General features: G+C 38.7%; 2 protein-coding genes across 2 annotated transcripts in view; both read right to left on the reverse strand.

The window, feature by feature from the left end:
- Positions 1-21,784, reverse strand: part of LOC136249080 (serine/threonine-protein kinase pakF-like) — a 172,637-nt gene that overhangs the window by 54,327 nt on the left and 96,526 nt on the right. The window lies entirely within an intron of this gene.
- Positions 7,079-14,314, reverse strand: LOC136249073 (uncharacterized). Its single transcript, XM_066040977.1, has 7 exons — positions 11,292-14,314; positions 10,299-10,425; positions 10,104-10,238; positions 9,480-9,807; positions 9,230-9,426; positions 8,983-9,177; positions 7,079-8,849 (listed from the first exon to the last, which is right to left on the reverse strand). The coding sequence occupies exons 1-7, from the start codon at positions 14,207-14,209 to the stop codon at positions 8,703-8,705; spliced, it is 4,047 nt and encodes a 1,348-aa protein (XP_065897049.1). The 5' UTR covers positions 14,210-14,314; the 3' UTR covers positions 7,079-8,702.

Genomic DNA, 21,784 nt, shown 5'->3' on the forward strand with positions numbered 1-21,784 from the left:
ACACACACACACACACACACACACACACACACACACACACACACACACACACACACACACACACACACACACACACACACACACACACACACACACACACACACACACACACACACACACACACACACACACACACACACACACACACACACACACACACACACACACACACACACACACACACACACACACACACACACACACACACACACACACACACACACACACACACACACACACACACACACACACACACACACACACACACACACACACACACACACACACACACACACACACACACACACACACACACACACACACACACACACACACACACACACACACACACACACACACACACACACACACACACACACACACACACACACACACACACACACACACACACACACACACACACACACACACACACACACACACACACACACACACACACACACACACACACACACACACACACACACACACACACACACACACACACACACACACACACACACACACACATTCACTACATATTCACATAAAAATAAAACACTACAAGGTATGGTAATGGTTGTTTACATTGGTTAATTTTGTGGTGTGCCACATATAGCAACTAGGGAAATGTGTATCTGTGATCAAGAATTTAATTTAGTTTGTAATATCATAATTAGATGGTCACACTATCTTTGTCAACTAGAGATGAACTGGCTTTTGGTAAAAAGGGAGGGGTAGCCAATGCATCGGGACTCTTGTATGCTATGTGAGAAATCCAATCAGAAATACACAAATATATTAGAAACCAAATCCTAAATCCAAAATCATGTAAAAGTAATGGAGAAAGTGAGTTTAACAAAGTAGACAATGATCGATCATGAATAACTAGAACAAGATGTAGATCAACAACTGTACAGATAGTTACTAGTTAGCAATATCTCTAAATGCTTTTAAAAATACATAAAGATTGGGAGTCTCGTACACGCCAGTTGGGTGCTTTGTGTGGGCATTGGCAACCCCTCTGGTACACCATTTCTGTGTTTTGCGTGGGCGTTAGCTACCCCTCGGGAAAAATAAAATAATGAAAGACTATACAGAAGCTGATCTGTACAGAAGATGAGCCCTACACAGCTACGTGGGCTTCTTTTTACAAAGCATACACTCACCTTATTTGCACATAGCCCAATCATCATCATGGACGCTTCCACCTCCCACCGTGCACTAAAGTAATAGAAACAAACATCATTAAATAATATAAGCATTAATAGTATTATAGCATAACACAGCAGCACAATATTACAGCATGATAAACAAACCAAAGTATTTATACAGAAAACTACGTCATGGACATTTAATCGTCTTTGAGCAAGGCCATTTTAACGAAGGCGCAAATTGGGCGTGGGCGGGCAATTCATTACATTCTTTTCGCCGTTTATAACTATCACTTGCAAACTAATGCATATACATACAATGTCAAAGAACGTATATATTTAAACAGTTGTATGATACTTATAGACTGTTTTTTCACTGTCAACCACTTCTTGCGCGTGGGCGGCCCACCACCCCTCCCCTCCGCACCCTCCCACCCACCTACCCACCCCTCCCCTCCGCACCCTCCCACCCACCTACCCACCCCCTATATGATATACGTGCTATACAGCTGAGCATATAAAAGTTGCTAAAATTAACAGGTTTTTGTAGAATCAGTTTTATTTTTAAAATTCTAATTGAACAAACAGTACATTTTCATACTGTAGCTGCCGGAATGACATTAAAATACATTGAATTGTCTGATATGTTCATATGTACTTCGCCCCATGGTTAGAATGCAATGAAACCTTGCTGAAAGTCATTGCTGCTCAAGGCTTATACAATACTTTTGCCCCACAGAAATGGTGGACTAGTAGCTAATGTATGATTTTTAGATTGAAAAATTAGTGCCATGCCTTCTTTCTATGTCATGTGCTTTTGAAGTGTATGCATTACACATTGCACAGCGCCCTCAGTGGCAGACAAAACAATGGGTATAATAAAAGGCATGCTCTACCTCACAAACATGCTTGCCATAGCACAACATTAAGATGTTCTTATTTAAAGAGGTGAAGCTGTTGGAAGGAGTAAGACATAAATATCCATAAAGTACCTCTGATCTATTGCTCCAAAACCCACTCAGCAATATCCAAGTGTGCCCCCTGCTGCATGAGCATTAGAAGTAGCAAGAGGGAACTCATCAGGACTGTCAACTGGCTGCAATTCATGATCAGGTTCAGTACACACCTGCACAACTCAGTGAAAAAGATTAGCAGTGAGGTCCGGTCCCTAATTTCATGATGTCAAAGTAATGGCAATCCTCAGAACTAAATGTACTCCACTGTGATGGACGAACCAAGGAACAGGTGTACAAACAGGCAAACAGGGGAGCATCTGTACTGTAAAGCCAAGGCATCCTAGCTTGATTTGTAAAGAGCAAAACCATGTGTGTTTCAAAGGCAGCTACATGCAGTGTGGTAAGTTTGATGCATCCCTACCAGTAGCTACATACTTAGCATGCTACAGAGAAGAGTCCAGCTGTTCACGTAGCTCAGAAGAGTACATGGTCTTCACTTGCATATTTCTAGGGTAGAATTCTAAGAAGATGACAATGCAAGTTTGAAAAGAGAAGAATTCATTTATGCCTAGATCATAATTGCAGATGCCAGTGGTAGTAAATTGATGACTTCTAATCTTTGCTAGTGGGTAAGATGTTTTATAGATGAAACCAGCTTTGTGGCATTCCAGGTACATTCACCCATATAAATAATATAACATTTCTATATAATTCTCAATTTGGGGTCAGATCAGTAGCAATTTTGTTAAGGTTTCCTTGGAGATAATAAAAGAGCAATACAGGGTATGATTAACTTAAAACAAAAATCAACAGGTTGTCTACCTATATTCTACTCATCACGATGTCTTGTCCATTCATCTGATAAATGTGCTTGGCATTGAACATGCTGTTTTTGCCAGATTCATCCTTTCTTTTTTTTTTTAGATTTTCTGTAAACTTCATATCTTAGCTCTTCAGTTGGCATGCAGATGCTATACAAACTTTAATTAACCACATATAGTTACATAACCAACCAATATTTCCCTGGGATTATACCCATTACATGCTACATCATGTACTTTGTTATAGGCTTCAAAGGGAATTTACCATGATTGTTATACACCATTACAGTTCTAACTACCAGCACAGCAAATAATATGCATAGGCTTATGTTTTTGGTATATGCTCCTGATAAAGTTACAGGTTCCTGCACACACTTCTTTTCTTACATATTAAGTGCTATCCAACTAGGGACCTGTGAGAAGGCTAGGCCTGTAAATACAGGGAGTTCTTGCATACATTTTTCTGTCTTGCATGCTGCTTCTCAGCTATGTTGCTTATGATTGTGACATAATTATGGTTGATATAAAAGCAAATGATTGTTGACATGTTAATAAACAATGAACTGTAAGAATGAATGAAACATTCGATCGGTGCTGTCACAGAACACATTTTTGGATAAGGTCTCAAACAAAAAAGAATTTCTGACTTTCACACTTTACTTTGCATATAGAATTTCATAGCATTCAAACTTGTAATAATACATCATTGCATGTACTTGCTAAACGATTGGATAAAATGCACATACAGATGTATCCACTTCCAGCATCCTTGGATGCTCTAATGCAATAATGATCTGTACAAAATGATGATCTGCACACAATGATGTAGTTGCTAATGGCTATTAAATGAATGCAGTGTTCATTCACTTCATTTGGTTTATCACAAAGCCGATTTTCTTCTAAATGATGGTGGCACAACATCAAAGACAGTTACAACAATTTAGAATACAATGTATATTATGGTAATGCAAATCAATGCAAAATGGTGCTGTAATTGTGGTTATGCTTAATACTGTACAATTATATGTACTCTCTAATGTCAAAAATGGCAAACAGTGCCTTTCTGCAGACTTCATAAATTTCTACACAAACAAAGAGGCTCTTGTTATTTTACTGCAATTACAGTGACTAGAGCCAGATATCCTGGTGTTCCTAGAAGGAAAACTTAACCATCTGGTCAATAGGCTCTTTTGTACCCACCCAATCAAGGTCTCCCAAGTTTGACGTCAGATTTGGAGCTAAAATTGCAGTATAACAGCTGGTTTAATGGACTCTGCATTTTGATTATAATTTTGGAGGCTACATACATGTCACTATGCACACAGATTTTGACAAATGTATAATATACTTAATAGATCTCATAGCAACATATAAGGTTTTCTGAACAGTGAACATACAGATGAGTGTACATAGAGATGATTTACACAACCAATTGCAAACTCCTTAGTAAATAATATTTGGCATAATCCATAATCTATTTTGAGCATAAAAAGAAAGCAATGGGTGATATCCAATCCATGTCCATTTTCCAACCAGAAGTTTTAAGAAAGCAATAATAGCTACCATCATAATATTATTGTAATGCTTCAACATCTTTATGTTATTTACTGTTTATATGTGTATAGTTGTTCCTAAACTTCTTCTGGCAGACTGTACTGTAAGTGTGACAAAATATTATGTTTACAAGTAGAAGGAATTTTAAGTTTGATCAGGGGCTGTACATAGCCTGCATAAAAAGTAGTGAAAAGGGGAGGTCACCTACACCTGCAGTTGTAGATATACTGTATGTACATATACATCACATGCACATGGCAGCTTCTCTATGTTCAGTCTGACTCAGCTGGATCTTGAGCTCAAGGCTCAATATCAACAATATCATCATTGTGGTGCTTTACATGGATATTGGCACTGGAATGCACACGAATGTTCAATAGTATTGACTACTTTGACTGTTAACAGCGGTCAACTGCTTCACAGATACCAACAACCCAGAAAAATTGAGGTCTCTTTTAGCTAGTCCTCCAGGGTTGGACTACACCCTGTAACAGGAATAAGCCAATTCTGCATGTCTCACCTCCAAAAGCAGATGGACTATTACTGTCCACAAATCTTCAGATCCACATTTCCATAGGACAGCATCAATGTGTTCAGAAGCAATCACTACAGCAAGTGTCTCATCTGCAGTTTCATACATATTGTGTAGCTTATAGCTTGTAAATATGCTGAGCTTTACAACCATAACATACTGCATTGTTAATACACGCAGCCTGATGATATATGCATGCACCATTCATACAGTGTGGGGAGCCTATGCATGCAGGAAGCAGTATATCTGAGGTGTCTGATTCAAAATCTGAAATGCAATGCAAGTTTTATGGAACTGTTTTAAACAGGGATGCTACTGTAATGGAAGGCATGCATTGCAACTCTATATGCAGTCTGGATTTAATATAATACTGTAGGCCAGTGTAGGGCTGGACAATTTAAGAGTGATTAATGTCGAGTCACTTTCACTAATGCTACTCCAAAAAAATTCCTTGTTTCCCATTTCATTGACCTTAAAAATACATGTGGGTGGGCAGTTCATTATCCATTATTCATTATAGATATTTCCACTACTTTTTGAAATTCATAACTAACTTACAGGTAAGAATACAGTAGAAATATTTAAACTAAGAACTTTAACAGTGAAAAGCTAGCTAAAAGGGCTTTCTAAATGCTAAACTAGCTACTGTTATGCTGCCTATGCAGTCACAGAATAAATAATGAATATTGACAGCAATAATGAATGACCATGCAGGAAGAGAATCTGCATGCGGGCGGGAAATGGGAAACAATGAATTTTCTAGGAGTGGCCTAAAGATAACAGGCCCCCTGAATAACACAAACAATTATACATACATATAATACTGGTAATACAGGGAAATACAAAGTAAGAGTGGAGATAAAGAACGGTAATCCACTGTGTATGCCTCAGGATCACACTTGCAATGTTCATCCATAGAGGAAAAATTCTGAAACAGGTAGGGACCCGCCGATTATGCTCATAATTTTACCTATTATGCTATGCTGCACTGCTCAAAAATTCACCTATTATGCTTAAATTAATGCTCAATATTAACCTATTATGCTCGATTATGCTCAATGTTCATGCCTTAGTTCATATGCTTTGCTACTAGTTTAACACTGTATAGAAAGAAAAAAATGAGTGGCTGGAACACAAATAATTAATTCTTGCTGCATGTAAGAGAAAAGATCGATATACTCTAATAGAACAGTCAGTTTGATGATTGTTCTATTAGAGTTACTGACTGCTCTATTAGAGTATATCGATCTTATTTTGCAATTGTCATTTTTCAAGCAAGAATTTATACTATCGTATAAATATTTAACCTATTATGCTGGCATTATGCTCAATGCTTTTAGGTACCTATTATGCTCAAAATTATGCCAGCATAATCGGCGGGTCCCTAGAAACAGGTCCTTTTTGCAAAGTTTGGAGAGAAGTGGTACTTAAATATTATATTGCATACATAAGTCTTCAAAGAAAAAAGGGGTGCAGACTTTAAAGCATTCTACCACTAAAAAGAATAAATCATCTCTGTCCACAGCTAGCGCTGCCAAATGTTTCTCATCCTTAGCCACCTTGCTGCATAAGTGATAGTTATTCTTACTTTATTGCAGACTACTTATGCAATACAGTCAGACTACTTATGCAATACAGTCAGATCACATGAGATCCAATGAGTGTCATCTGCATATTCACAGCTTCTAATTATAAAGTCAAACTCACCCCCGCCATTATGTAGAAATAATACAGATATAGCCTAGCAGTTAGAGGTCTTATTATATACTACTCGCCTGTCTTGCCATGTGTGTATGCCCCACAATATATTATGTGTCATAATGCAGTGTGTAAATTCAGTTGAGAGCAGTAAGACTATATGAAGCATGCAGCTGCAGAGCATAGACATGTAATCTTGTTATGTGTACATACTATACAATATTTCTAGACATCATACACTGATATTAACATGATTTTGAGCATAAGCATGATGTGTATATTCAATAATTGCCAGTGTAATTGCTGGTATAATTTAGGCATATGGTACTCTGTGTTTTCCCTGTATTATCAGAACTCTAAAAGTTCAACACAATTAACTATTTTCACAAAACAAATGATCAGCACTGTTACTATTTACAAATATAAATAATAATGAAAAATGTTATAAAAAATAGAAAAACCGTAATGCAAATAAATAGGTATCCATTGCAGTATTTACAGTACACATCAATTTCATTGTTATAATTACTTTTAACTAGCTATAGTAGCTCTTCTACTTAGTCTGGGATTTGTCATCTTGACTGTTCAAGAATTATCAAGATTAATTTTGTTATCTTGTCAAGATCTATGTCAAGATTCTGATCGCCTGCTAAAGAAATCCAGCTGATTAAACCAACTGCATGCATGCATGGTAGTAACTATAGGCCACGTTGACAGGCTGCCTTTTATAGTGACACATTGTATTTCTGTTTCCTTTCATTCTTGTGCTATAATTGCAATCATCATCATCACCATCATTATATTATGGTTGCACGCAAAGAAGATATCAAGTATATGATTCCTTTGGGGCATGAATGTTGCTAGGGATTAAGTCACCTTTGGGTCTGGGATTTCTTCTTCTGCACTCTTCAGAGTTTTAGTTGCAAGATTCTGACTCCCTGTATTAACAAGCTTTATGCCAATATTAATTTTACAGATGTGGTTTTGTTGCAACTACATATACAATGTACATAGCTGCAGTTACCAATAAGATTGCCATAAGTTCCTGTCATGTAGTCACTTGAATGTATCTGCAATCACCAGTGTCGATTTACAGCAATTTCCGATGGGACTGCAACTGCAACTGCAAGCCAGCTACCTAATTGGCACTGCAACAGCACTGTCGTAAATTGCATAAGCTACTTCACTACAGTGGTATTGTCAATGCCACAGGGACAGATCCAGGGTAGTGAAATATTATTACTGCTGTGTGACTAATGAGATGTATGGTTCTTTAGGTTACTACCAATGTTGATTATAAAGATTTTGTTCTGTAGTATTTGAGTTGTTGACTGCTGCCTTTATTAGAGTATCTCAATTTTACTTTGGCCCCTTTTCTGTTACACCTTATCAGTCATTAAGTCAGTCACTAAGTCAAGTCAATAAGTCTAAGTCCTTGAAATTAGGTTAGGTAATTCTAAGGTTGCAGCACATGTTGCTGTCAGACCTTCAGTGCTGATTACTGTAAAGTGTTAATAATAATGATAATTGTTCATGAACTCCTTTTGTAGTTATGTTAAAGCAGAAAGTGCTGTGGAAAGGATGCCTCTGTGCCTTTTAAATTTGCTCCATACTTTTCTGTACATTTGTTGTATCATACCGTACATATATATGTGGCACTTCAGATTTTCTAAGCCCTTCAAATGCCATATGCTGGATTCGCCATTTTACCACCAGAAATTGAGTTATATCTCCCAATATTCTTGACTAATCTGTTTGTTCCTATTTATTACATCACTTGCTTATATTTCATTTGTGCAATGAGTTATGTCCTTAGCATTTATAAAAGACTTTCATATATATTTTCATTCGTGGTACCATTTTACGTGGCATTTTCAAGAACCGACAGTGAGTACACCAAGGCCATAGATCGTCACACACGATATAAGATGCTGCTAATCATTTTCAAATGCATGGCCCTATTCTCTCCATGATACCATGCTTTAGGTCAGTTAGTCAGTAAATGCTGTTTAAAGACCTTAACAGCATCTGGTGCAGTTGGTCGAGCATCTCCACTGACTTGGAGACAGCTCTTGATAAGGTTGAGAAACTCTTTTTCACTAGAAAATGGCTTTACATTCTCTAGTTCTTTGATCTGTGAAAAACAACATGAACTTTATAATATATACTTGCACATACTTCTTGCAAGCAGTGATAGGTATTCATAGCAAAAAAAATCTTAGCAAGAGTTGGTACAAATGCTTATTATGGCTCACAAGAAATTTTACCTTGGTTGTCTTTTCCCAAAGCTCTTTACCACATGGATGGGTTTTAGACAAAAGTAGAGAAGCTTCTTCTCTTTGTTTCAAAGCAGCAGTCTTCCCAATACAAATATTCAAACACAGACATCCAAATGACCACATGTCAACTGCAAACGTGTACAGTGTTTCATAAGGTCCTGATAGGGTGATGTGCATGGATACCTGTAGTTAATACACATATCAACCAACTACAACACTACAAATACAACATCACCTCAGGAGCCCGATATCCTGGTGTTCCTAGTGGCAGTATGGAGGCAAACTTGATCATCTGGTCAGTAGGCTCTTTTATACCAAGTCCTGGTACAGTACCAGCAGAGTCAAAGTCTCCAAGTTTGACTTGAAACTTTGAACTACATTTACAGTAGAGTGGCTGACATCGGCACTGCATCTTGATCATAATGTTGCTGGCTACTTACATAATTACCATGACTATACCATTACTATATTGTGACTTTACCCACCTTTCACATCCCTATGTACATATCCATTATTATGAAGATGTGTAAGGGCTTCAAGAGTCTCAGCAAGTATAAACTTTACATTGTTAAAGCCTGTCTGCCACTTTTCAATATCTTTTGAGCAATGATTGTAGAAATGTTTTAGGCAACCAACTTCTCTAGCTGACAAAATTTGCCTCAAGTCATAATCCATTTTTGGCATGAAATGAAAGCAGTAGAACTTTCCTGAGTGACGCTCATGTCTCTCTCCCATCAGTACAGCCAAAAGAGGTAAAATATTCTTATGGTTCAGTGCTGAGTGGACATTGACTTCATTGGAACGATAAACAGTCTATAATAAAAATGCATAAAATAACATTGAATGACTAATACACACATATGTATTGAATATGTGACTGGATGCATCAAACTGATTTACCAACTTTGACATTTCAAAACTTTAGACTGAAATGAGCTATTGACTTGAAATTTTGTCAGATGTGAGCAACAGCATCAGTTAAAGAATACAGAAAAAAAAATTTGCATGTTACTGGGAAAAAAGAAGTAATGCAAAGACTCTGTGTGAATGACTCCTTTTTGCAAATCCAGTTACTGATTTTATTGTAGCAATACAATTATAATATTAACCTTTTTGACAGCATATTGCTTTCGCTCATGATACATTGTGAAGACAAATCCATTGCCACCCTTGCCTATCTTAGAGTCAGTGGCTCTTCCTGTTGGTAATGGATATTTCATAGTTCCACAAAATCTTCTATCACACTAATGAAGTTTGAAAATTAATTAAATGACAAGCAATACCTCAGTGATAGCATCACTCACAGTGAATATAATGCAGCCCGGAATCTTAGTATTTTCTCGAAAGTGCTGCTTTTTACCAGTTCCATCTTCTTCTTCTTTACATTTTCTGCCAACTCCATCTCTTTCTTCTTCAGTTGGCATACAGGTGCTATACAAACAATAACCACATACAGCCTTATAAAGTAATGTGATCTAAGCTTTAAAAACCATAGCTAACCATACTTATCAATGGGACTACACCATTACATACAACTATGTTATCATGTGTTATGCCTTTTACATAAGCTTGTTTTGTAATGGGAAGGTCCCTTGGACAATCAGTTATAGCTACATAATATCACTGGTGATTACATGTATTATGTAATAAATGTAGTCTGGTATATTCCCTGGGAAGCATACTAACAGTACATAATACATGATGTCATTGTTGTGTGTAATCGTATAGTCCCAGGGATAAGTAAAAATAGTTGTTGTGTTATATTATACCTCCATCGTTTAAAGTTTCAATTGCGCAAAGATGTGTAACTGCTTTTTGCATAGTATGCAACTCAAATCAATGATGATAATAAATCATTTAGTTAGCTATACACTAGAGGGTCACAAACTATTATTACTTCTATACTTATTCATGGGATAGGGAAATAAGAAACAATTGACAAATCATTTAAACACCTGCAGACAAATAGAACAGAATAAAAAGCCATCTCAACATTATGATGATAACTCTGCATACTTGCCAGACACTAGCCAACAACTATATTTGCTCATTACAGATGTTACATTAAGAAATTTGTGAGGTCTGTCACCTCATGGAGGAATTCTAAGAAAGGCTTGGACCTGCTGGTTATCCCATTTGTATTATTATTTTACTATTGCTTCTGTCAACCACATGTGCATATACATTTTGATGCTGAGAACAAATGCATGGCTGCCATTTAGCTAACACAGAAAAAATATATACTGAAAGCAAATATTTTACAATTGCTGCTCCAACAGTATGTCATGTGAATATACCTTTTCTCCTCACAAGACTTCAGAGCTAATTTAACTTTAGTGGCTCCAGAAGAGTCTTTTATTCTTTCTTTTACCATGAACTTGCTGCAGTTTGGCAATGATGCAAACCGACTTGTATCATACACCATCACAGTCCTACCTACCAACACAGCATAAGTTGGCTTGCTATATCCTGATGAGGCTACATGTTCTTGTGTATGCATATGCTCTTCCCTCTTCCATGTCTTTATGGATGGTTCACAGTCTTTTCTGCTATGGTGTTTGTAATGGTCATTGGGTGGCACACGTGGCTCTCTATAGCTATGTGGTTCATTATTCAGTGTTGTTTGTTGTTTACTAAGTTGCACTTTATCAGTTGCCTTATCAGCCACACTCTCCACTCCTGTAAGCTTTGAGCGCTGTAAACCAACTGCTATCTGAGATCTGTAAGTGTTATGGCTATAATTAGAACTATTTACAGCTGTACAATTTGTAGCTGATCCAAAGGTGCTTTCATTACAACTCTTCCCATCATCTGAGCTGATAAATAGCTCAGCGTGCATTTGCATTGTCAGATTACTCTGTAAAGATTGTTTTTTAAGAGGTCTGTCTCCACGGTTCACTGCCTCAGGATGATTACAGATATGCAAGTCACCATTTTGCTCACTATGTAGTCCTGTGGGCTTGTGCTTAATTATTGCAGTCACTGACTTGGAATGAGTCTGCCATGAAAATGTAAAGCACATATGTAATTCAATTTTGTATTTCGTCCACAAATATGGTACTATAGTACTAACAGCATGACAGACTACATGCAGTACTGGATTACAGCCACAGCAAGCACTTTTAAGGATGAGAATTTCAACCAACTCTACTATAGCAATTTTTTTCTTGGTTTTAAGTGTACTTTGCCTTGCACCGGTTAGATTTGGTTGAGGCTTTGGCAGATTTTCACTACAGTAATCATCATGGCCTTTATTCCTAGATTTATAAACTACTATAATTGTTGTACTTGCATCAGAGCTTACACAACTTGTATTATTTCTGCTTTTACTGAACACACCGTTAAACAAATCCTTTACTGTCAGAAAAGTGTACCAGCTTTCCAAGATGTCTACCAAAGATCTTTTCAAGAAAGCTTCAACAATGATAATGGATTGGACAACATTAATAGTTACCCATTTGAATTCTTGATAGCATGGAGAGCATTTGTTCCAAACAAATGGTACAATATGAAAGAGTACATGTGGTATTTGAGTACAGTCACAACAAAGAAGGTGAATCCCAAATAGCTCCACTAGTCTTATAGATGATACTGCCTTGGTTTTTATTGCACTTTGTTGTGCATTTAGATATGGTCGAGACTTTGGCAGATATTCACTATGGGTATCATCATGACCTTTAGTCATAGATTGAACCCCTTTAATTGTTGAAGCATTTGTATTCAGACTTGCTTCAGAACATACATATACATGCCTTGTACTATCTTCACTTGCACTCCATACACTGCCAAACAAATCCTTTACTGTCAGGAAAATGTACCAGCTTGCCAAGATATACACCACACTTTCTTTCAAAAAAGTACCACTTAAGATGATGGATTGCACAATATTAATAGACACCCACTTGCGGTATTCTTGATAGCACAGACTCCACGGAGAGTACTTCTTCCAAACAAATGGTACAATATGAAAGACTATTAGAGCACAGTCACAACAAAGGAGGTGAATCCCAAATAGCTCCACTAGTCTTATAGATGATATTGTCTTGGTTTTTATTGCACTTTGCTGTGCATTTAGATTTGGCTGAGACTTTGGCAGATATTCACTATGGTAATCATCATGGCCTTTAACTGTCAGAGTAATTGTACCCAGACTTGCTTCAGAGCATATGCGCCTTGTATCATCTCCGCTTGCACTATGCACACCACCAAACAAATCTTTCACTGTCAGGAAAATGTACCAGCTTGCAAAGATGTACACCAAACATTTTTTCAAAAAAGCACCTCCAAAGATAATGGATTGGACAATATTAATAGACACTGACTTGTGGTACAGACTCCACGGAGAGTATTTCTTCCAAACAAATGGTACAGTATGAAAGACTACATGTGGCATTGGAATACAGTCACAAGAAAGGAGGAGAATCTCAAATAACTCCACTAATCTTATAGGTGATATCATCTTGGTTTTTATTGCACTTTGCTGTGCATGTTGAGAGGTTGGCAGATATCCACTATGGCAATCATCATGGCCTTTAGTCAGCATAGATTGAACTGTAGAAGTATTTGTACTTGGACTTGCTTCAGAGTATATGCGCCTTGTATTATCTCTGCTTGCACTCTGTACACTGCCAAACAAATCCTTCACTGTCAGGAAAATGTACCAGCTTGCAAAGATGTATACCAAACATTTTTTCAAAATAGCACCTCCAAAGATAATGGATTGGACAATATTAAAAGACACCCACTTGTAGTATTCTTGATAGCACGGACTCCACGAAGAGTATTTCTTCCAAACGAATGGTACAATATGAAAGACTACATGTGGTATTGGTCCAGGAGTACAGTTACAACAGATGAGAATCTCACATAGCTCCACTAATCTTATAGATGATATCGTCTTGGTTTTTAGTGCACTTTGCTGGCCGGCATGTTGAGACTTTGGCAGATATTCACTATGGCAATCATCATAGCTTTTAGTCAGCATAGATTGAAGTGTAGAAGTATTTGTACTCGGATAGGCTTCAGAGCATGCGCGCCTTGCAATTGTATTATCTCCTCGTTTATCTCCGCTTGCACTCCGTACACCGCCAAATAAATCCTTGACTGTCAGAAAAATGTACCAGTTTGCCAAGATGTACACCAAACATTTTTTCAAGAGAGCACCGCCACCAAACAAAATGGAGTGTTTGCAAACTAAAGAGCGAGGCGCTACCATCGTGCAGTGCAGGGACGTGTACAGTACAGTATATCTAGTGGGAGAGTAGCTATATAGTCTACTATATAGGTCGAAATAGTCACTCTTTAAAAGCTATAGTTCTGTTGTCAGTACTAACAATATTTCAATCCACTTGATTTGCTCCTTTTATGTTGCGAGGTGATCCCGATTATGCAGTCGTAGCTATAGGGTAATTCATATGGATTTCCCCACTCCTGGGGTTCCCCCGTTAGGTATCGTTTGACGTTTGACACAGCAAAAATGGATAGTTATAAAAACCGGAATCGAAATGGGAAACGAAACGAAACGAAATCAGCCTACAGTCTAGTGGAGGACAATCACTATATAGTGCACAGTTACACTATGCACGCACTGCCTGTTTATGCATCAAGCAAGACTCCAGGTGGTAGATTTCTCTGCACGGCGCTTATCGATTAGAGATATCAAACGCCTGCTCCTATCCGAAGGGTCTTGTTTTTTGTTTATTATGTCCTGTTTTATCGTATGTCATTAATTGAATTGTAAAAATAAAATTTAAAAAAAAAATCCGAAGGGTCTGGGGACTCTACAATAGAGAAGTTCTGTGCTTGGGTAGGTGAGCGTTGATTGTCCCTTGACCACTTTTATGTGTATAAGAAGAGTGACTAGGAATAACTACTTGATCATTAGCTACAAACCGTTTTAATACGGTAAAGATTGCAGGCCTGTCAACCCTCACAGATTTACTGTGAGACTCACGATTTCACTACCAAGCTCAAGGTCTCACAAGCAGTAGCTCTAAACTCACGGATTTTTAGTTAAGCCTACCAATTCTCACGGATCATCACCATAGAATTCACCGGATTTCTTTCACTTTCAAGCTCAGGCCAGAGCCAAAGCTCTCAGAATGCCCTTTCCTAGCCATTTCCACTTCTCAGGGGATTTCCCCGCGTACGTAATTGTGGTAGAAGTAACAAGAGGCAAGATCACGTGATTATAAAAGCGGGCATTGTGGCAAGAATTCGCCTTCGGCCTTCTATTCAATACCAATACATTGGAGAGTATTTGGAGCAAGATCTGGAGTTGATTGTAAGTGGTCAGAACTCTGATCAGAATACCAACCCTGAAGCGCTTGGTTTGTGCGTCACACAAGAGGCTCCATACAAGATCACCTGCTTTCCTGGGTTTATAGCCTATACAAATGGTATGTGTTTGGAGTATTGTATTTACTTTCAGCCTCTAGGATGAAATTGACACATCTCTAAGTCATCACGTGATATTATAAGCACCTAGTGGCTTATATCAAGAATGTTCCATAGTCCAGTTATGTGTTGCAACTTCACAGCAATAAAAGAGTAACTGTTTCAATACAGTGGCTTCCAAGTTAGTACATTTAGCTAGCTGGTGAAATAATGCTCGTGCACACATTTACTGCAGGTCTACCTGTTCCATGCATAGATTAGCTAGTGATGCACAACATGTTTTAAACTAGACATATTAAAAATTTAAAATAAGAAATAGGGATCGCTAAAAAAGCCACGAAACAAGAAAGGATCGCTGGGGTGGTAATGTAAACCACAAATCCCTATTTTGACTCTATACTCAAATGGAGCATTTATAGGTAGTCAAAATAGGGATTTGTGGTTTACATTACCACCCCAGCAATCCCTTCTTGTTTCGTGGCTTTTTTAGCAATCCCTATTTCTTATTTTAAATTTTTAATAGGTCTAGTTTGTGTACTTTTTTTCCAAATCCATTTTTGGATTATAAGTTAATTGGCACATTATAATTTATAGTGTAGCCTAAGCTAACAGAGATTTTTCAGTTTAAAAGGTTAACTCATTAACTAGATATCTTAATGCAACATTTATTTGTAACCTATGATAAAGACTGTATTTTCATTCTGATTTGTACACGCACAAAATAATAAAGTAGGATATATTAATTCTTATAGTCTACTCAGTGTTTCAGCCACCATCATCACACTTTGTGCCATTGCTGAAAACACACTGCTATACAAGCTAGCTACCTGTCAGAAGAATTACTGATTGTGCACCTATCATACAGGAGACAGTGTTGATGACAGCACAGGAGACTTGAAGAAGAACAAGATGTCTTAGGTGTATATTCTAAAAGAAGGAAAAGAATGAAACTCTATGATACAAGTTATAAGAATGGTATTACAAACTGTTAGTGTTATAATTCCTGTAGAGTCCATTTTTTTAAAAAAAAGTGAAGAACGATGCATACATCAAGCATGTGCATTATAGGTATAGAGTTGTCTAGCAGAATAGGTAGTGAAGAGATAGCTATACATTGTAGCTATAGTGCTATTATTGTAGCAACACCTTTGTATAAATGTACGAGTTGCCCATATGAACATGCAAGGCTGCATGCAGCAGCAACCGTGTGAGTTGGTGTTAATCAGGCTAAATAAGAGGAGATGGCTAGGCTTGGCCGAAGTCTTCCTATGCCAGTGTCTGCATGTACAAATCACAATGTCACTATACTAGTGGCCAGTGCAGGGCGTAGCCAGTCTTACACGATTACCAGGGATTTGGCAGTGATACCCATGCAAGACTACTTTAAACTGGCATATTGAGTTCCAATTGCCAGGACTTAGACTGGGCTCTAGCCCTGGAAAGCCTAGGTGTAGCCGGCTAGCAGCAGTGTGTCATAAAGTGGAACACCATAGGTATAGTCAGCAAATTTAAGTCTGGTTAGCACGTGTTCATAAATGCTTGCAACTGTTAATGTCACTAGCTGATCAGAGAATGTGCTAAAGTACACAGTAGCTAGTTATAGTGACATAAGCACAGTAGCACACAATCCTCCCATATAAGACTGTCTGGCTTCACACCCTTAATTTGTTTATGACATGGATACCTTATGGGAGGGTTGTTGATGACATGTGGTTAGACCACAAAATATTTTTAAATGGTATAGGGTTGTAATAAACACCCCACCCAAATTTTTTTTTGTGAAAAGCAGCCATGATATCAGCGCTACTATTTATCTTCCACCTATAATGGACAAACAAAGCACTCACTGTGATGGCTAGGAAGAAGAATAAACGGATGCCTTGCATGCGCGCTTGAACGGCTTCTCGTAGCGAACACGGGAAGCTTACTAGAGACCCTATTATGGCGATCTTGTAAGGTAAAAGAGTGCTGCACAACTTCAATCTGCCATCTATTAACGTTATAAATACTATAGTCGAACAACACGCATCCCTGTGCACACAAGATCCCGTAATTTTGTTCTTCTACGGCTTTTTCCGTATACGGAACAACAGGCAATGGCGAAGAACTTAGAGAAATTTATCGAGGTGGAGGCCGGTTAGCCATCTGTGGAGTACGGGTTAATTAATGGGTCATGGACACGCGGAAGGACTCAGTGAGTAAGGCTGTGTAGTTTTTATTACGAAAAAATGGAAGCTTTGGGCTGTACACGAGTGAAACAAAATAATTGGAGCTTCACTATTCTCTTGTTGATTTACCCTTTCCGCTTCATTCTCTATTACCGTCTTTGTGATACCCGTGGAAAGTATCACTCCAGGCAAGTGACAACTCAAGTGTTAGCTACAGTAAGGTAAGTAAGGGGGTTTCCGGACAGCTGTGGTTTCCGGATATTTCATCGTCAACTTGCTCTTACATCACACAAACGAAACCGATTTTGCTGAAATTTGGAGCTAGCAATGCTGTAACATTACTCTCTTCGATAGTGGTATAAACAGACTCCAAACGCTTTTGACTGTAGCAGGGGCTTGCGAACTCCTAAAAGATGCATTAGTATTTTCGCTCAAAAACTTTTTTTGAGAACCCTCACGACAAAATTAAACCCAATAAGCATGAATAACGGTATCCACTACACTTAGCAATCATTGTTTGTGATGTATCAAGCCTGTAAAGTTGTTACAAACACTGCACACAGTAGCATTACCGAGCATTACGCTGTTTCGTATTGTAAACATGCATGCACGCATGCGCACAAAATGAATTTGAATTTCTGCGCGGCAATTTCAATAGCTATTTAGCATGAAGAAGAGTTATAGTGGGAACGACATTGAGAAGGCACTTTCTGAGGTTCGTAAAACGGATGGATTGACTGCTCATGCAGCAGCAAGGAAGTATGGTTTGGCTTCCAGTACACTGCATGATCATTTACATAGAATTGTAAAGAAAGTTGGAGCTGGTGGTCTGACTGTATTGACCATGTCTGAAGAGAGAGAAATTGCCATGACATGCATTGCACTTGCTGAGATAGGGTTTGGAATAACTCGTGCACTGGTTGAAGTAGTTATATTTGACTACCTGAAAGATAATGGTATTGAGAATCCCTTTCATGGAGGAGTACCTGGAAAAGATTGGTGACAACGCTTTAAGAGAAGGTGGCCAATGATCAGTGAAAGGAAGCCTCAGCATTTAAGCTTAAAAAGGGCTCAAGCAGGGAATGAAGAGATTCTGAGAGCTTGGTTTGATAAGGTGAAGGAGGCACTATCCAAGAACCGCTTACAAATTGATGATGAGGCTATTTCTACTAGGCTATGGAACTGTGATGAAACAGCCTTTTGTACTTCAGTGTCCTCCCAGAAACTGTTAGCAAGATGTGGAATGAGGACAGTCCATGAGATTGGAGGTGGATCAGGTCGGCAGTATATCACAGTGCATTGTGGTGGTAATGCTCATGGGGAAAGGCTGCCACCATTTATTCTCTACAAGGGGAAAAACATGTATCAGAGATGGATGCAGGGTGGTCCTGCAGGTGCAGTCTGTGGTATAAGTGAGTCAGGTTGGATGGATGCAAGCAACTTCTTATCATGGTTTTGTAAGTTGTTTTTACCTGCTGTGGCACATTTGACCAAAACTGCACCAGTAGTATTATTCTTTGATGGTCACTACTCGCACATCAGCATAGAACTAATTAATCAAGCTAGAGCCAATAAAGTTGTGCTTATGTGCTTTCCACCAAACACCACACACTTGCTCCAGCCTCTTGATGTTTGGAGTATTTACACCATTGAAGAATGCATGGCGAGCTATCCTTAAGCAGTACAAGCTGGAAACCAGAGGAGAACATGCCAGCAAAGGTTTTCCCAAGTTTAATTTCCAAGTTGTGGGAAACATCCTTCATGCCAAAACACTGCATAGGCGGATTTCGTTCTGCAGGTCTCACTCCATTCTCTCCAGAGCATGTGCTGCAAAAGCTAATGCCCATGACTGCACCAGCACTAGAGCTTGAACCAGAGCAAGACAAACAAATTGACAAGGTCAATCCAGTCAATCCACCAAAGCAACGTACAACAAAAGTTACATGCACCAGTTGTGGAAATGAAATGGTGCCCACAACTCCCACAGTGAAGATGTGCATTACATTGTACTTCGCTGGTATTTTAGAAATACAGAAGCATAAGCCAAAAGTTGGGGAGAGAAACAATTTGAAAATCCGTCTTGAAGGTGAAGTGCTGACAACTGATGAGTTCATTGAGCTTCTAGAAGAGGAAAACAGCACCAAGGAGAAGGGCAAAAGCAAAGGAAAAGCGAAGAAGTGTCAAGGTGAGGAACAAGTTGCAGGTATGTGCTATTAGTGTCATATAGCTAATGCAAACAAATTTCTGTACAACGATCTCACAGTTTCCTTATTTCACAGAAGCCAGTGCAGATGTGGATGAAAATAAGTGCCAGGAGTGCGGCTGCCTTTATGATAATGATGAGCACCCTGAGGCATGGATTGGCTGTGACAATGATGATTGTGGGCGATGGTTCCACTATTGGTGTGCTGGTTTCTGCAGAAAGCCGAGTTCTCGGAAGCAGTTCATCTGCAAATATTGCTGAAGACTTTCTGAGTCCATACACAACAGTGTTAATTCTGTCGAGAGTTTTGTTGATTTTTCGTCTGGGGTTCAAATCCGTCCTGAAATCCGCATTTAAATCATTCACTTCTGACATTTTAAACTATATATCTCTACTTCTTATACACCTTTACATAATTGAAAATCGTTATAAGTATTAATACGAGCCATCACAGTCACCAAGCCTGCCAAATGAACACAAAACTATAGTGTCCGGAAACCCCCGCCCCACAAAATTATTACAAAAATTGAAACTTTAAGTTTACGTCATTCGTTCTGCAGCCACAGTAAACATGCAGGGCTGAAATTTTGCACGTTGATACGCCTATCTATTGGCTATCGTTATAGCCCAAAAGTATTAAAAACAGCCTTGGTTTACAGAAGATACAAGCGATTCTTTGAAGTACATGCAAAGTTTGTCCGGAAACGCCCGCCCCTACCTTAGTGTCTGTGTTTCTACACTTTCGCAGCGGTCTGGTGTGCACTACAAAGAAAAATGCCTAAAACTAGGCGCAAGAAGAAGCAGCCTAACCCCTATGACGCCAGTGAAGCCACTGTCAAGCAGCTAACTGTTACAAGGGCAGACGATGATGCGGAGGATAATTGTACTTGCTCACAATGCAGTAAGTCTGTTGAAAAAATGTTGGAATGTGAATGTTGTGAGCAGTGGTATTGCTGTGCATGCCAAAACGTTTGTGATAAAATGTTTGCTGTTTTACATGAATTTAATTCACTGCACTGGTTTTGTGCAAAATGTGAGCCCACAATTTTGCGGCATCCTAAGGATGCCACATCCCCGCAAGTGAATCCACAAGGCCAACAATGTGAGATAGAGTCCCGTCTGAAAGCCTTGGAGTCTCAATTAACCAGTTTGACAAACAGTTTAAGTAAGATAACGAAATCCTGTAGTGTTGTTGACTCTCCACAGGCCATCAATGTTACTAGTAATGTCACAGCTCCAGATGTGTTGGCTCTCAGGGCAGTTGACGAATACAGGCAACGCGAGCAACGCAAGCTTAATCTCATCTTTCATAAAGTCCCAGAATCCACTCACTCTGAAGCGTCCACAAGAAGAGAAGATGGTCTCAAATTTATCTACACTCTCGCCAAAGAATTAGGAATTGAGCACCTGGAAGTAGTCAATGCCATCCGTCTGGGTCGTCCAGTCGAGTCAAGATCACGCCTACTTAAGGTAGAGGTGTGCAACTCTCAGGTTAAGAGACAACTACTTTCTAAAGCCAAAAACCTTCGCCAATGCAAAAGTGATCAACTACGTACGGTTTTCATCACCCCTGATCTTTCTCCTCAAGAAAGACAACAACAGAAGAATCTAAGAGCTGAACTACATAGTCGCAGAGATGCTGGTGAGTGGGACATAGTGATACGTAAAGGTCAAATAGTATCAGTCCGAGCTCAAAATATGGATACTACTCACTCATCTCTTGGCACTTCTTCTGTTGCTAACTCAGCTGCTTCTGTGTCAAATGACCAGTCTGGGTAGCACCCTCAGAGGTGCTACTACCTTGTTGCCTGTAAATCAAATTAGCAAGCATTTGAAATTAACTGCGTGTTTGTGGAACTCACGTAGTATTGTTAACAAACTGAGAAATTTTCAATCTTTTATATATACGCAAGACTTTAGTCTTATTGTAATATCTGAAACTTGGCTTCATGATTACATTTACAACAATGAGATTCTCCCCACTGGCTATACCATATACAGGAAAGACTGTTGTTCCAAAGGT

This window comes from Dysidea avara, chromosome 3 (genome assembly GCF_963678975.1).
Source record: "Dysidea avara chromosome 3, odDysAvar1.4, whole genome shotgun sequence".
NCBI lineage: Eukaryota > Metazoa > Porifera > Demospongiae > Dictyoceratida > Dysideidae > Dysidea > Dysidea avara.

Excerpts from the sequence above, each read along its gene's own strand:
- LOC136249073 (XM_066040977.1), bottom strand. The coding sequence starts at position 14,209 with ATGGTAGCGCCTCGCTCTTTAGTTTGCAAACACTCCATTTTGTTTGGT. Across the intron at positions 10,239-10,298 it reads CGGGCTGCATTATATTCACT|TGTGATAGAAGATTTTGTGG; the intron begins GTGAGTGATGCT and ends AAACTTCATTAG. Across the intron at positions 9,427-9,479 it reads TGTACATAGGGATGTGAAAG|CCAGCAACATTATGATCAAG; the intron begins GTGGGTAAAGTC and ends TTATGTAAGTAG.